The sequence below is a fragment of the Pteropus medius genome, unplaced genomic scaffold, assembly GCF_902729225.1.
Source record: "Pteropus medius unplaced genomic scaffold, Ma_sr-lr_union100, whole genome shotgun sequence".
Taxonomy (NCBI): domain Eukaryota; kingdom Metazoa; phylum Chordata; class Mammalia; order Chiroptera; family Pteropodidae; genus Pteropus; species Pteropus medius.
Window position 1 is genome coordinate 33541026 of NW_024355205.1, and position 15551 is coordinate 33556576.

A 15551-nucleotide genomic window follows, 5' to 3' on the forward strand; every position below is an offset into this window, starting at 1 on the left:
TTCTACCAAGTGAGAGCAAACACTGACTTAGTGAATACCGAACTGCTACTTCTTGGGGTTAGGTTCCTGCCAGCCTCTGGTCAGAACATTTTCAACTGAAATGCCATTTGCATTATGTAAGTTTTTTTTTTACCGACGTTCTGAAAGTGAGGGTCCTCATAATTATGATTTGATTTAAAATATAGTTTGAAAACAATCAGTTTTTTCCTTTCTCTCAGCAAACTTCACTGATCTGGTCTTAGTCTCTCATCTTGACCCATGAGGCAGCAGAAGACAATAGCCCCATTGTGACTAATGGTCTCCAGGGCTGAGCCCCTGTGAGGCTAAAGATAACATCTTTATCTCCGTTTCAGCTCCTGAGCCCTAAGGCTGGTCAACTCCCTTGACTACCTCTCCTTGACAGAGGGTGCCACCCCAAAATACGACTGTAGGAGTTCAAGACGTGCCACCCCCAAATAGGCTGCTTTGGTGTATTGATGATTCGGAGCCGAAGGCACTTGGAAAATAGCAACTGCAGGGAGAGGCTTACCCTGGATGCCCCCCATCTGTCTAAAGACAGATTCTCGAAAAGGAACTCAATTGTCATAAATCCCTTCCCCCAGGAGTGTCCTCAAGCGGGGGGACATTGGATCTTATCACAGGAGAGGAGGCCACACAGACACAAACTTTGTCACAACTGTGATACCTCCCATGTATTCTTCTAAGGACCCTTTCCTAAAACTTATTTATTCCCCCTAAATTGCCTTCATCCCCGCTCCTCTTCTCCTGTTAAGATGGTATTTAATCTCGGATGTGGTTCCATAGTGTAGCAGTTAGCACATCTGCTACACACACAGAAGGTCCTGGGTTGGCACCCCAGTGGAGCCATGGTCATGGTCTACAGCCATGCCACGCTGAACAAGCCTGATGCCTGATCTCAGAAGCTAAGCAGGGTCAGGCCTGGTTAGTACTTGGATGGGAGACCACCCAGGAAAACCAGGTGCTGTAGGCATAAATAAAAAATAAAAATAAAAAGATGGTATTTGACCTTGAATTCTAAGGCACCTCAGAGTTATTCATTCTCCCTTGGCATCTCTCATGTGTATGTGAGGTAGACATGTTAATAAACTTTCATTTTCTCTTATTGATCTGCCTTTTATTATAGGGGTCTCCGAAGGGTAGAGGGAACATTATTTTTCCTCCCCTACAAACTTATGCCCGAAAGAAGCTTATCTAACACATATTTTCTCCACAAGGCACATCGCAGCCTTCTTAGGCTTAAGAAAACTAGACAGCATTTCGCCACTATGCTTGGGCCATTCAAACAGCAAAATTACCAACAAAAAGCGGAAAAATGCAACAACAGCAACAACAACAAAAAACACTAAATAAACTGCAAAAAGGATGCTTGTTTACGATATAAGAGAAGAAACAAGAAGGCAAAATGTCACTTTTTGACTTCAGCTGGAAACCTGCACATTCAAATTTATTGCCACGAATTTAGTATCTTAAGACATCACAAATTTATTATCTTATGTAGATCTGAAAGTCAGAAGTCCCCAAGTCAAGAAAGATATCAGCGGAGCTGCATTCCTTCTGGAGGCTCTGGGGGAGAACCCAGAGACCACACAGGAGCTTTTTCCAGCTCCTAGAGGCTGCCGGCCTTCCTGGTTCCCCTTCCATCTTCAAACTGGGCAGCGCAGCATCTCCAAAACCCTCTCTGTCCTCTGCTTTTGTCTTAACGCCTCCTACTCTGACTCTGAACTTCCTGCTTCCCTCTAATCAGAAAACGTGTGATTACCCTGGGCCCACCAAGATTATGCAGGTCGATCTTCCCATCTTATCATCCTCAATTTAATCACATCTGCAGAGTCTCTTTTGCCAGGTAAAGTAACATTCACAGGTTCTGGGGATGAGGACACGGACATTATTCTACCTCAGTAACCTCTGTCATTTCCAAACCCTTTCTCTTCTTTTCTCTTTTAACAACCCCGACTTTTTTGAAGATTGCGTTGCTTTTAACCAATTAACCCTCCTTATTACTATGACCCAACGACTTTCAACCTTTGCTGCACAGGAATTATCAGGAGAGCTTTTAAAACTCCCAGTGCTCAGGTCACACTCCAGACACGTTCAATCACGATATCTGCAGATGGAGCCAGGGATCAGTACTTTCTTTTAATATCCCTGGGGATTATAACATGAAAAACTTGGGCTGGGGAGGACTGTTGCTGTCAGTGACAGACTTTCCCCAAACTCGCCTACATATTCCTTCAATGATGGGTGTGAGAACCTATTGCATAATTTGTGGGGCCCAGTGCAAAATGAAGGTGGTTAAACAATCAAGAATTTCAGGAGAGTAACTGCAGGGGGCACACACCTCGAGGCCAGCACATGGCTCAGTATCTCCTGCCCTCCAGAGCCTGTCCTCAGCTCTGATGAGGTCAGTAGCCACGTGCCCATCCAGTATCTGGGCTCCCCAGTGCCTTGACCTTCACATCAACAAGATTCACACAGCCTCTGAGACCTCGTTCTCAAAGCATCCTGTACTGATCCTCAGGACCCAGCTTCTTCCAGGGGTGCTCTGCCCTGCCCTGCCCTCCAGGACCTCCAGTCCATCCACTCTCCTGTTTTTGCCTGGTTATAAATCTCCAACTTCCTCGTGTCCTTTCTTCCATCCTGACAGGCCACAGCCCTACACTACAATCCTTTCCTTACTGACACGTTTCGCTCTGACCTGTGAGCCTGGCAAAACACCAAGCCTCCAACCGCCCCGGCCCCAGCCTGCACTAGCAGCTGGAGATGTTGGCGAGAAACTGTAGGAGGCTGACAGAACTCTCTTGACATTTAGATCACAGATGGCAGATGGGCTCCCAACTCTGCTAGTCTATGCCTAGTTCGACACACATTCACTTTCCCACTCTGCAACACGGCTATTCTTGGCTCAGATCTCCCAGACTGATCTCACTTGCTAATGACCTCAAACCGCCCATCTTTCCAAGAGAAAATAATGCCCTCAAGGAGAGCCACCCAACATGCCTGGAGCTAGACTCACACACTCTGCCTTCCCTCCTGGCACAAGAGGTGCCTGCTGCCCAGGCCAAGCCTCCACCTAAGCCCCACATCCCATCTGCACTCACCTCCCCACATATTTTGTTCTTGAATTATCCCTCCACCCCTTCGCCACCTTTACTTCTCGTTGAGATTATGACCATTGTGTAAAAATATGCCTTTTAAAACTCTTTAAAAAGAATTCAAGTCATACAAAGTATGTTCTCTGACTACAATGGAATTGGGAAATCAAAGACAGCTGGAAAATCCCAAAACAGTTCAAAAATAATAAACATACTTCTAAATACCCATGATCGAAGAACATAACGAAAAAGTAAATTAGAAAGTATTTTAAACCGATTGAAATTGAAAACAGAACATATCGATGTTCATGGAGTGCCACTAACTTAGTACTTAAAGAGAAATTGATAGCCCTTAATGCCTATATTAGAAAAGAAAGATCTCAAGTCAATGACCTCATCTTTCACAATAAGAAACTAGAAAAAGAGCAAATAAAATCCAAAGTGAGTTTTTTAAAAAAGGAAATACAGATTAGAACAGAAATATAACATAACCAGAAAGGGAAAAATATCAATAAAACCAAAAGCTGCTTCCTCGACAAAAATCAATAAAATCGATAAACCTCTAGCGAGACAGAGGATGAGAAAAAATATGAAACACAATTACCAATATGAGGAATGAGAGAGGTGGCATCACTACCAATATTAAAGGGATTAATAAGGGCATATTATGAACAACTTCATAACAACAGAGTCAACAACTTAGATGAAATGTACTAATTTTCCGAAAAATATGAATTAAGCTCAGTCCAGAAGAAACAGAAAACCTGAATAGCTCTATTTATTTAAAATAGAGTTCCAAATAATGTAGGGGAGGAAAGAAATGTTGGTTGAGGCACAGTAGGGGACCACACACAGCAGATGCCCACCTTCCTGACTCACCTGTTGACAGAGAAGGTGGAGTCAATGTGACAGAGGCATAGCAGCTTAGCCAGTTCTGCTTGGGAAAAGCTGAGTCATAGGAAGATGGAAGCTCTCCATAAACCTACAAATCACCCATCGAACACCCTCAGATCAACCACACTCACATTATACTAAAGAAGCTAGGTGGGAGAGTTCCAATCGCCCACCCACACCTTGACACACCTTTTGGAATTCCTTTTCAGTTGAACTTTGTGGGTGCACAGATTTCACTGGGAGAGAAAAAAATAAATGTATCACCTTGAACAAGGCTAAAACGCAGACACTTAGCATCCCTAGGAGTTACGCAAGGATCAAATAAAAACATTCCAGTAAGAGGCTTGGTACACGGTCAGAGCTTCATAAACATTCTCTCCCACTGGGGGGCGCACTGGGAATCACACAAACCGCGGTACCCTACGCACACCTGTAAATCTACCCATAGGACCTTTTTGCTCTAATTATCCCTAGAATTTCTCTAAGAGAGAAAGGGGATCTATGTCCTCAGCAGCAGTTACCGTGTCTAAAAAATTTCGTTGCATTTTAAGGAAAAAGCAAACATTCTCGTTCTACAGGAGATGATGGGCTCACGAAAATTACTCAGCACTTGATTTTTCTCCTTTGGGGTTCTCCTAAAATTGTTTCTTCAATCCAACTGCCATGAATCTCTAGACCCGATCGATCCATCACCGTCCGGTTTGGTTCTGGGAGAACGGCTCCACCCAGCGGACCCCGCTTTTGGCTCAGAGAAGGATCTGAAGAGGATGCGGCTTGGGGATGGGGCGGACCCGGGAGTGGGGCGTTACTAAACCTCCAGGAGATGAAGGCCCCTCCTTGGAGGGAGGGACCAAGGCCCGGGAGCCTCTTTCCCTTAAGTCGCAGCACTGGACCCCAGGACTCTGTGCGGCTTCTCTGATCGTGGCCGGCTCTCTGAAGCGGGCGCCCCGCGTGGTCCCTCCGCTCTCCGCTCAAGTGCCTTGCGCGCCCCACGCACCCATGTCGTCCTGCAGCCGCGTGGCGCTGGTGACCGGCGCCAACAAGGGCATCGGCTTTGGCATCGCGCGGGACCTGTGCCGGCAGTTCTCCGGGGACGTGGTGCTCACAGCGCGGGACGCGGCGCGGGGCCAGGCGGCCGTGCAGCAGCTGCAGGCCGAGGGCCTGAGCCCGCGCTTCCACCAGCTGGACATCGACGACCTGCAGAGCATCCGCGCCCTGCGCGACTTTCTGCGCAAGGAGTACGGGGGACTCAACGTGCTGGTCAACAACGCCGGCATCGCCTTCAAGTGTAGGTGCGGGAGTGGGAGGTCTCTGGGCGCTCCCCCGGTGCGGGGCAGCGAGCGCATTCGCCCCACCCCCGCACCCACTTGAGTGATCGCGAAGGGCAGCGCGCGCCCCTCCGGATGCCCGCGGCTCTCGCTTCCTGCGGCGGTTCCCGCGGAGTCACTGCAGCTGTTCGCTCAGCGCCAGGCGGTCCCGGGAGACCGGCGCAGCGCGCCCCGCCCGCCTGCCCTCCGCCCTGCGCGGGCCCGCGTGCAGCCCCGGGCCCTCCCGGACGGGTCAGCCGCTGCGGTCCGCCAGTGAACCGGCCCCCTGGGAGGGGGCCGCGCCCTGCTAAGCTCATCAGCTTTCTGTCTAATGCAAGAAACGTTTTCTCTGCGAAGGGTCTCCAAGCTCACTTTGGGCTTTCGCTTTCCTTGAAAGGGCGCATTGAGAGATGCCAGGAGGCGTCTGCCCTGGACAGGAAATGAATTGCTGAGACACGACGAGCGCGCACTCGCACGTCAGTGGACTCCAGACTTTGTTTAATGGAGAGCTTTCATAGGCTCCAGCAAAAAGGAAGCGAGCCTGTTCCCTCCCCCTGGGAACTTATGTTTATTATCAAACATAGAAGTGTGGTTTTAAGTAGCATCACTGCTACTTGGGGTGGGGGGCGGAAATCAAGATTATTTATTCTACTACTCGATTAGGAAAGTTACTGAGCTGCCATGTGCTGCTGGTAGAAAGAAATAAACAGGCCAGCGTCACTTACGACGTCGTGGGGAAGAGGAACCCAGAGGCAGAACAGAGTCAAATGAACTACTGTGAAATAAATCTTCACGCCCTTGGCCTTGGGTACTCACCATCGCGGTGCGCCCGCACCTGCAACTCAGTCTGCGGGCTTTTGGGGAAGGCGGGTGGGAGACGGCAGACACCCCCTGGGGCCAATGGCTGAGAAATTGGTGAGTAAATAGCCCGCTTTCTGGACGACGGGTGGGGGAACACTGCCGTGCGCTGGAAACCTTGCCCCTCAGCGTGCGGGCATTGGACCAGCGGCACGCGCACCCCTGGAATCACAGAACTTCAGGCCTCGCCCTACACCTGCTCAATTTGAATCTACATTTTAATAGAATCCCCAGGTGCCCCCTGTGTCCGTCCAAGTCTGAGAAGCAGTGATCAAAGCCATTTCTCCAAGAATGGCTCACAGACTAGCAGACCAGGAGCTGTAGCTCCACCCTGGACCATCTCACGCCGAATTCTGTGGGTGCCACCCAGAAAGCCGTGTTTTAACAGGTCTAGCAGGTGATTCAGATACACGGGAACCACCAACCCAGTGGTTTTAAACCTGTAAAGTTAGCTTGTTTTTAAAGATCCCATTGTCCTGAATTTCAGAGGGAAATGCTTGACTGTCTTTGTTTTCTTTTCTTTTTGCAAGTCGATGACCCAACACCCTTTGACATTCAAGCTGAGATGACACTGAAGACAAACTTTTTTGGCACGAGAAATGTTTGCACCGAGTTACTGCCCATAATAAAACCTCATGGTGAGTTCAGTGTGTACGTCTGTCAACAAGGAGTGAGCCGTGGGACCGTCCCGTGGAGATCAGGGATACTATTTCTCCATAGGGGGGAAAAATAGAAACTGTATTATTTATTTTTTCATAGTATTATATCTGGCTCCTCGCCCGAACATTTTAGCTTTAAAAGAGATGTGTGACATATGGCAGTGTTCTTGGGCCCCATGTCGTGAACTCAATCCTAGAACGATAGGGTGTTGCAAGTCACAAGTGGCACCTTGCCTTTTGCAACCTCAGTGAGTCCCCCAGCTCCCCAAGGTGGCGGGGCCACACCCAGCTCACCTGGGGGTCTGGAGATAGTGACTGTTCTAAACTTTCCCTGTATTCCATTCCTCGTGTACCAAACTTTGTAAAGCTGATTGAGAACACCCCAAAGAAAATTTTCTTTAGTAGGAAATATCTTGCCCACGCTCCCAAGGATTCAGCAAATACCTTTTATTACTTTTTCATGCCTACTGTAACCCAGGGAATATTCTGGGTGCTGGGCATACAATGGAGAGGGGTCAGTAAATGGACACCGTCATCGACAAAGAATCCTAAGTAAATTACAACTATTCTGGGAAGGCGGGAGAGCAGCCTTGCTTCCCTGAGGCTTCTCTTTCCCAAGAAGTCAACTGTGATTCTTAGGAAGAACGGCTCTGTTGTTCTTGTTGGCGACGTGCTTTTTTTAATTTAACATTTCGAGTAAAGATGATCTCTAGTACAAAAATCTCAAATATCTAAAACGATGCGTGGTAAGATTCGCACCTGTACTCCAGCTACCCCCCACCCAACTTGCCCAGTTTCTATCTCCAGCCTCCGCAGGTAATTTTCTGTATTGGTTTCCTAGTGGAAAACTCAAAGGTAGAGTTTCAGGTACTGGCTGAAGGAAACCTTGGGTCTATGTTCATACAATTGATGAGTGCCCAGGGCCAACGGACAGACCTATAAACGCAGATTTAAGCAGATCTAAATGCATAGTTTTTGCTCCTTTTTTTTTTTTTTTTTTTACATAAAGGAACATAAAATATGTTTGCCACCTTGTTTTCTTCATTTACTCTATCTGGGGCTCTTTCCAGATCAGGACAGAAAGCTTTCTTATTCTTTTTTACAGCTGCATAGTATTTCATTGTAGGGTTGTCTTTTTACCGGGTACCAGGAAGTCTGCTTCCTGTGGATTTTAGAATCATAGAATTTGAAAGCTGCAAGGTGTTAAAGAAACCTTACATTTCTATACCTGCACTTTACAGAGAAGGAAATTGAGGCCCAGAGAAGTGCACAAAGCCAGGTAGTAATGGAACTGGAAGCGGTAGCCGGATTTCCTGACTTCACCCCTTGACCAAGCATTTTGAAAGATAAAAGAAGGCTCTGGGGGTTGGGGCTCAGGGTTCAACCCAGAACAGCTGAATCACTGTCTTCAATTCATCCTGTAACAGTGTTTCCCAAAGCAAAAATCTCTTTACAACACATCGAGAATATTTGTGACTTTTCCAAAAACCTCGCATTTACTTGGAGGACAAAACGCTGAGCATCATTGTGCCTTGATTTGTAGGGAGTCGCTTTTGCTCTAATTTAAAAGCCACTCTTTTTTTAGGTTTACAATATCACTTTAAAGAAAGTTTGAAATTCAGCTTGTTCCTTTGATTCTGAGTAAATAGGTTAATCAGCTGTCTCACCACTAGGAGGTGCTGCTTGCCCACTCTTTCTAAGGGGTGGGGTTGGAGGGGTCCTTCCGGACCAGTGAGGTCACACCACCTCAACGAGGACACTTCTTCCTTTCAGGAAATCTTTTATTTCCATCGAAGGTGTAGGGTAGCTCCTGTAATTTTTTTTCTATATTCCTTCTCCTTTTACATTTAATTCCTTGTAGCAACCAAGAGATTGAGAACAAAACTGTTTAGAAAGTAACAAAGAACACAACGTTGTGGGTGTGGTCCCCCCCGAAATGTTGAAGTGGATCTAATCACGAGAAAATCAAGCCGAACCAAGTTGGGGAAAATACTGCAAAATAATGGCATACAGTCTTCAAAAAGGTCATCTACTCTAGATTAGAACAGGCTAAAGAGATATGACGACTAAATGCAATCCCACGATCTCACCTGGTATGAAAACAAACAACCTATAAAGGAAGATTTTTGAGACAACTGGGGACATTTGAATATGGACTATCCTTTAGGTAATAGTGTTGTATGTACCATGACAAATGTCTTGAGTATGATCACTGTGGTTAGGTAAGGGAATGCTTACACACACACACACACACACACACACACACGCACGTGCACACGTGTACATTTAAGATGAAGGTTTATAACTTAGAGACCGAGAGAAAGCAAATGTGGCAAAATGTTAAGAATCGGTGCACTTAGGTGAAAGGTATAGGAATGCTTATTGACCTATTCTTGCAACTTCTCTGTAGGTTTCAAATAAAAGTTAAAATTGGGAAGGACATATGTATTATCAGAGAGAGAAGGAAGGAAGGAAGGAAGGTAGGAAGGAAGGAAGGAAGGAAGGAAGGAAGGAAGGAAGGAAGGAAGGAAGGAAGGAAGGAAGAAAGGAAAGACGATACTGAAGAGTCTTAGGTACTTGGGGGTTTAGTGAGGTGTTCTTGTGCAGGGACAGAGTGAGGAGACCTCACACAGGGCCCATAGGATATGCAGTAGAATGTGCAAATCACCTCCTCACAAATGTGTACCTGTGGTGAATGCCACTCAGAAAAGAAAATAAAATCCAGTTATCCCATTGGATGCAAAGGGTGTGGATTCAAAATAATATGTAAGAAAAGAATCCCTAAATTGATGTTTTTTTGATGTTGAATGAAACGTGTAAATTCATGTGTTTACTGATTTTTGGATTCCCACCGACAGTTCAAATCGTTTTATAATTTTGGCCTGCATGTTTGTGTTTATAAGTAGCTACCTCATTAGTAGGTGTGTCTCTTTAGTAGCTGTGAATCATTGTTAGTACGACTACTAACTCATTAAATAATTAGTATTCATTAAATGAGTTTCTTGCTTAAAAAGTAAGAAAAATCAAAACCAGGGTGGAGAATCAACCCACTCCAGGTGTGAAAGTACCCATCAACTTCCTGGTGATTCCATTATAGACCTCCTCACCTGAAATGTCACACTCCACGGGTACCTTCTAAAGTCATGTTCTTCAATCAACGATTAAACGTGCACCATGACTCCATCACGTTTGGATAGTCAGTCAACGACTGCTTATTTGTGACATGCTTCCATATTGTTTATTATTCTGTTTCAGGCAGAGTGGTGAACGTCAGTAGTCTACTGGGTTCAAAAGCTCTTGAAAACTGCAGTGAAGATCTGCAGGAGAAATTCCGAAATGAGACACTCACAGAGGAGGACCTGGTGGACCTCATGAAAAAGTTTGTGGAGGACACAAAAAATGAAGTGCATGAGAGGGAAGGCTGGCCCAACTCGGCTTATGGGGTGTCCAAATTGGGGGTCACGGTCTTATCGAGAATTCTGGCCCGACGTCTGGATGGGAAGAGAAAAGCCGACAGGATTCTACTGAATGCATGCTGCCCAGGGGCGGTGAAGACGGACATGGCTGGCGACTACGGCTCCAGGACTGTGGAGGAAGGGGCTGAGACCCCTGTCTACTTGGCCCTCCTGCCGCCAGATGCCACTGAGCCTCAGGGCCAGCTAGTCTATGACAAAGTCGTTCAAAACTGGTGAATGTCTTCTTTGGTGCTTAATGATGAATAAATGTTAGTGGAAGGAATGAACGAATTCCGGTGTTGTAGTCTGATCTGTTTCTTGTCCTTCAGGAGAAACAATTAGGATCTCCCAGTGAGAAGCTGTCTAGTTCTGGAACAGAGCTGTGTGGTTTTGCTATGCCCAGACTCTTCAGCCTGAGAGGGAGAACACAGTCCTGCCCTCAAGGGTTAGAGGGCATCAGGGCCACCTGGCGGGCGTGTTAGGCCACTGCCCAGAGTTGGGGCCCAGGAATGTGCATTTCCAACAACTTCCCAGGTGCTGCTGGTGCTGGGACAGCACTTTGAGAAGCACTGGTCTGGTGAGAGGTGTCAGGGCTATGCTGTGGTCTCAGCCATTTCCCAGCTGTTCTTTGCTGTTTCTAGCTTGTCAACTCTGTAAGGATAATGATTTAGCCTCTGGTTCCTTAGCTTTGCAACCCTGCTTTGTATCTCATACTGTTTTATTATACTTGAGTACATTTTAATTGGTTCTTATACCTATGACATAATCTATGTGGCTCAAAGGGCTTGGGAGGAACGTCTCTTTGCTGAGATGTGACTTCTTCCATAATGGTTTTTCTTTTCGGTTTTGCATTCTGTATTCTTCCCAGATCGTTTGCAAGGTTGCCCTGCCACATCTTTCATCTTGTTCACACCTGGGCAACTGTGTCTAGACCATCTCTTTGCTCTGCTATACGCCGATGTATAAAAAAGACTGGAGACCGAAGGATCTCGCGAAAGAGAAGAAATGTACCTGTGAAGAAAGTTTGCAATGCAGTCAAGACCTCAGCCAGAGCAGATATACAACAGGTGCACAGCAGACAAAAGCCAGAGGAAAGAAACCACACAATTACCAGGTTTATGATGGGCCGTTCATGGCGAGAAACAGCAGCGCTGTCACTCGATTACGACCAAAGGTCACATCTCCTGACAATGGCATTGCACAAATGAGGGATAATGCTTTTTCCCTTTTGGGAATCCGTATAGAAATGCTCCAGGTTTCATTTACTTGGGGGACGTGACTACATAGGTGACTGTCATTTCTGGTCTTTCACAGGGTGCCAAGTATTTATTTTTCTTGTCTCTTCAACTTACAACGGCAGCATGGGGAAATGCCAGTTTAGCTCAAACCTCACCTCGTGTTTTCATTCGCTTTGGGTAGAGGGAAGTCTGAATCCCAACCAGCCTGCATTTTACTTCCTTCGGCCATCTCTATATTGCCTGAGTAAATCCAGCATGCTCTTATATTTGTCTCTGACCATAGCTTCTAAGACATTTCGGTGACTTCTTGTCTGGCTTTAAAACCACTTTAATGGCTTTAGACAAATTTTCTGAATCGCTGTGCAGCCAGCTTTCAGAGTCCTGCCAGCGATGGGCGGAAACACGGGGACCTGTGAAGCAAGCACTTTCAGGCTCTGCCAGATGGAATCACAGACAGGAAATGCACAAGTAAACAGGCCAATTCTTTTTCTTCTCCCTCTTTTGTCTCTAGCCAAATCTTACTTGACATTTTTGGATCAGCACGTAGCCTGCTTAGGAAGACCCTTAATTGTAAACTGCTCATCTAAACGGCATTTCTCATTTGTACGGAAAGGCCCTAGGGGGCCCTCATTGGATGGTCTGCCCATCCAATTCTCTTCTCAAGAATCATCTCCTGGCCCCCTCCCCGCTGCTTCTTCCCCACATTCGCTGCTGCAGCAGCCATGAGGTGACTTTGTCCTGCTAGCCTCAGTTGACTGCTCCAGCTCTAGGCCTTTCCTCTAAAGACCAGGAGCAGCTGGACTGGAGCAGGGGAAGCTCAGAGCTGTTACTGTGAGCGGCCCCGCGCCCATCTCGTGTGGTCTAAGGAGCAAAGGGAGCCAGGCATAGCCAGAGAAGGAAGCAACGGAGTCTCAAAAGAAGCAGGTAGAGTAGCCCAAAGAGACAGCCCCCTCACCAGGGTGGCATTTCTTCCCTGGCCCCAGACCATTCCTGAGATCCCTGGTTCTAAAAGATGCTCCGAGGTACCTCTGCATCCTTAGAAGATTTTTCTTAAGCTAGTTTGAACTGGGTTGTTGTTTCTTGCAACCAAAGGGAGTCTAATAAAAGTGCACTAAAATGTTTCATGGTATACGGTAGTGAAAAAAAAAAAACAATTAGATTTGGAAGCAGAAGGAAAAAAAGAAAAAAATATCATGAATCGAGAACCCATGGCATATGAGGCCAAATGTCATGCTTAATACTTTCCCAACCTTGTTTTCCATAATTCTCACATCAGTCCTTTGAGGTAGGTGTCGATGTCATTTTCCAAATGAAGAAACAAATGTTTGGAGAGGTGGAGTAACTTGGGGGACAGGACTACACATCACACAGCTAAGAGCCAAGAGCCAGGATCGTATCCAGGACTGTCTGGCCACAGAGTTCCCTGGCTTTTCTTGGCGCCGAGTGTTTGTCACATCCAGCTTCACTATTACAAGTCTAGAGACCATGGGCAACCCCCTTGGAGTAAAAATTAAGGGAGGTGATACCTTGAATCTAGGTGATTTGTAAGCCATGTGGTTATTAGATGCCCAAATTAGCCCTTATGAACTTTTCCATAAAGTAGATAAATGAAATATGATTTAAAATCGGCAAATTTGAATGGATTATCTCACACAACGTGTCTTTTAGGCACCAGATGGAACCAGTGGTCCCGTCCACATCAGCTTCTCTGTGGCACACTTTTCTGGGTTGACAGATGAGTGGTAAACTCATACACAGTATCAGCTTTAGACCTGCCCTTGGACTTCTCCCTCACCTACTGAACTGCAACGGGGATTGTGACACACCAAGAAGCTGAAGAGTGATGAAGTGTGGAGATAAAACAGGTGATAATAACAATCCTGTTAACCTGACAGTAACTGGTAAGTTTACCTGTTACTGTAAGTCAACTGCAAGTGGGCACAGCACCAAATACAGAACTATGCAGGGTATCAATCTATGCGGGCGGAGTAGAATTGAGTTTAGAGAAGAGACAGGCTTAGAAGGTCATCAATATCTGCACAGAGAAAGTCAGAATGTGTTTACCTGGACAATCTCTTGAAGAGGTGGGCCAGCCCGAGCCAGAGAAAGTAGTCACCTCTGATTTATAATGCCTTCTTTATGATCAGAAGAAGTAAGAATTACAGTTCTGATTTACAGTAAATCTGAAATGCCCTAATGAGTTTATTATTATGCAAGAAACCTTTATTTACATGTCTTAAACAGATGAACATAGCTAAGAAGACTTTTAAGTGTGATAAGACATGACCCAAGAAAACAGATTTCTTGTAGGAATAAACTTTCAAATCTTAATGCTATACATTCACTGGCAATCCTGGTTATAAATGGAGTTGTTCTTTTAAGAGTTTACAATACAGTTGACCTTTGAACAACATGGGGGTTGGAGCACAAACCTCCCATAGTCGAAAATCCGAATATAACTACTACTTAAATTTGTGAAAGTTAATTTAAATTAACCTCCCGCATACCTAAAGTTCTTTAGAGATAGGTAACATTAATACAAGGCATGTATATTATTTTATATAAATGTCTTAGGGCAAAGTTGTACCTGGTGGTTTTGACGAAAATAGACTGGTTTTCTCTGTCAGCAGTGAGTATAAGCAGTTCTTTCATTGCTTATTAGTTCAGTGCAATGTGGAGTGTGGCTAGGATTTGAGACACCTAGGAAAAAATTCACCATGTGTCAACTCTTTTTGTAAAAAGAGTTTATTATATCTTCATTAGGAAATCAATTTTCATGAAATTAATCTTTTTTCTTGCTAAGTGCTCAATTTTTTAATTTTCCTCTGCTTGCACTTTAAGACCATTCCCCAAACTGACCATTAGAGGATTTCTATCTGGGGCACTTGGTGTATGCCAAATGGAAATGAAGATGGCTAGGCCACAGACCCAGCATCCCAAACTATTAAAATATTCTTCGTGATCTGGCGAAGGTGGTAGATCCCCTTGGGAATCAGACACAAACTATATATCCTTTCTCCAGAAACATACATACACACAAAATGTTCTGTACAGTTTTAAAGTGTTCATGGACCTCCCACTCCTACCCTACCCCGGAAACTCTTTCACGACTACCTTGACTCAGGAGCCTCGGACTAAACGATAATTCTTAAGGGACCTTCAGCGCTTAAATGGTTAGAGGCCACTACAGAAATTACCACCTCAATCAACAGGTGGCATTGCTTTGGTTGGCTGGGAGCCTCAGCTGCTGCAGTCAGGATGCTCAGGTGAATTCCGCCCGACTCCCGTCATTCAAGGTGCCTCTCACCCCCGCAGCCATCGAGCCAGGTTCGGTAGGTCTGAATTGTCCAGGCCTTAAGGCTCATGAAGAGGAAGCGAATATCTGCAAATATTAATGCTTTTTATAATTGGCGTGAGGTCTCCTTTCTGAGCCAGAGTGTACTTAACGAAGTTCATTTCAGGCTTTAATTCCCTCATCCGTTCTGATGCCGATGGTCTAAAAGGTGCGGCCTGCGGACAAGGCACCTTAACCAGGGTCCCCGAGCCTCCTGCAGCCCGCCTCCTCCCCGAGGGTTTGGATGTGGTCCCGATGGAAAGGACTGAGTGAGCCAGGTGCCATGGGCCCCACCTTTCTTGAGCTCCCCGGTTGTCCTGTTTGTAACTCCAAAGCCCCTCTTCAGAGTGACTGATCCATTGACCGATGTCCCCCTTCTTAGGGTGTGTCGGTGGGGAGCCCAGGAGAGGGGGAAGGCCACCCCGCCCACCTGTGCGAGGCTTTCTGGGAGCAGTCCCACGGTAAGGCAGGGAGCTAGTTGTCGCACCTAAGAGCGACGCCCACCGGGGGCCCGGAAGATGTGGGAGACTTGGGGTGGGAGCCCCGCGCTCCGCAGCTTACGCGCAGGAACCGTCAGGTCACGCTGAGGACTCACCTTCCGGCCCCTTCCATAACTGGGGTAACGCCTCAGGCCCCGCCCCAAGCGTAGAGGATACGCCCTCGATTCTGCCCCACGTACCGAGGACCCTCCCT

At 46.4% G+C, this 15551-nt stretch overlaps 1 protein-coding gene and 1 pseudogene across 1 annotated transcript; both read left to right on the forward strand.

The window, feature by feature from the left end:
• Positions 1–875: 875 nt before the first annotated feature.
• LOC120599118 (uncharacterized) lies at positions 876–991 on the forward strand (annotated as a pseudogene).
• Positions 992–4847: 3856 nt separating this feature from the next.
• Positions 4848–10577, forward strand: LOC120598622 (carbonyl reductase [NADPH] 3). The gene is made up of 3 exons (XM_039857543.1): positions 4848–5295; positions 6703–6810; positions 10087–10577. The coding sequence occupies exons 1-3, from the start codon at positions 5007–5009 to the stop codon at positions 10521–10523; spliced, it is 834 nt and encodes a 277-aa protein (XP_039713477.1). The 5' UTR covers positions 4848–5006; the 3' UTR covers positions 10524–10577.
• The last annotated feature ends 4974 nt before the right edge of the window (positions 10578–15551 follow it).

Excerpts from the sequence above, each read along its gene's own strand:
- LOC120598622 (XM_039857543.1), top strand. The coding sequence starts at position 5,007 with ATGTCGTCCTGCAGCCGCGTGGCGCTGGTGACCGGCGCCAACAAGGGC. Across the intron at positions 5,296-6,702 it reads CGCCGGCATCGCCTTCAAGT|TCGATGACCCAACACCCTTT; the intron begins GTAGGTGCGGGA and ends TCTTTTTGCAAG. Across the intron at positions 6,811-10,086 it reads GCCCATAATAAAACCTCATG|GCAGAGTGGTGAACGTCAGT; the intron begins GTGAGTTCAGTG and ends ATTCTGTTTCAG.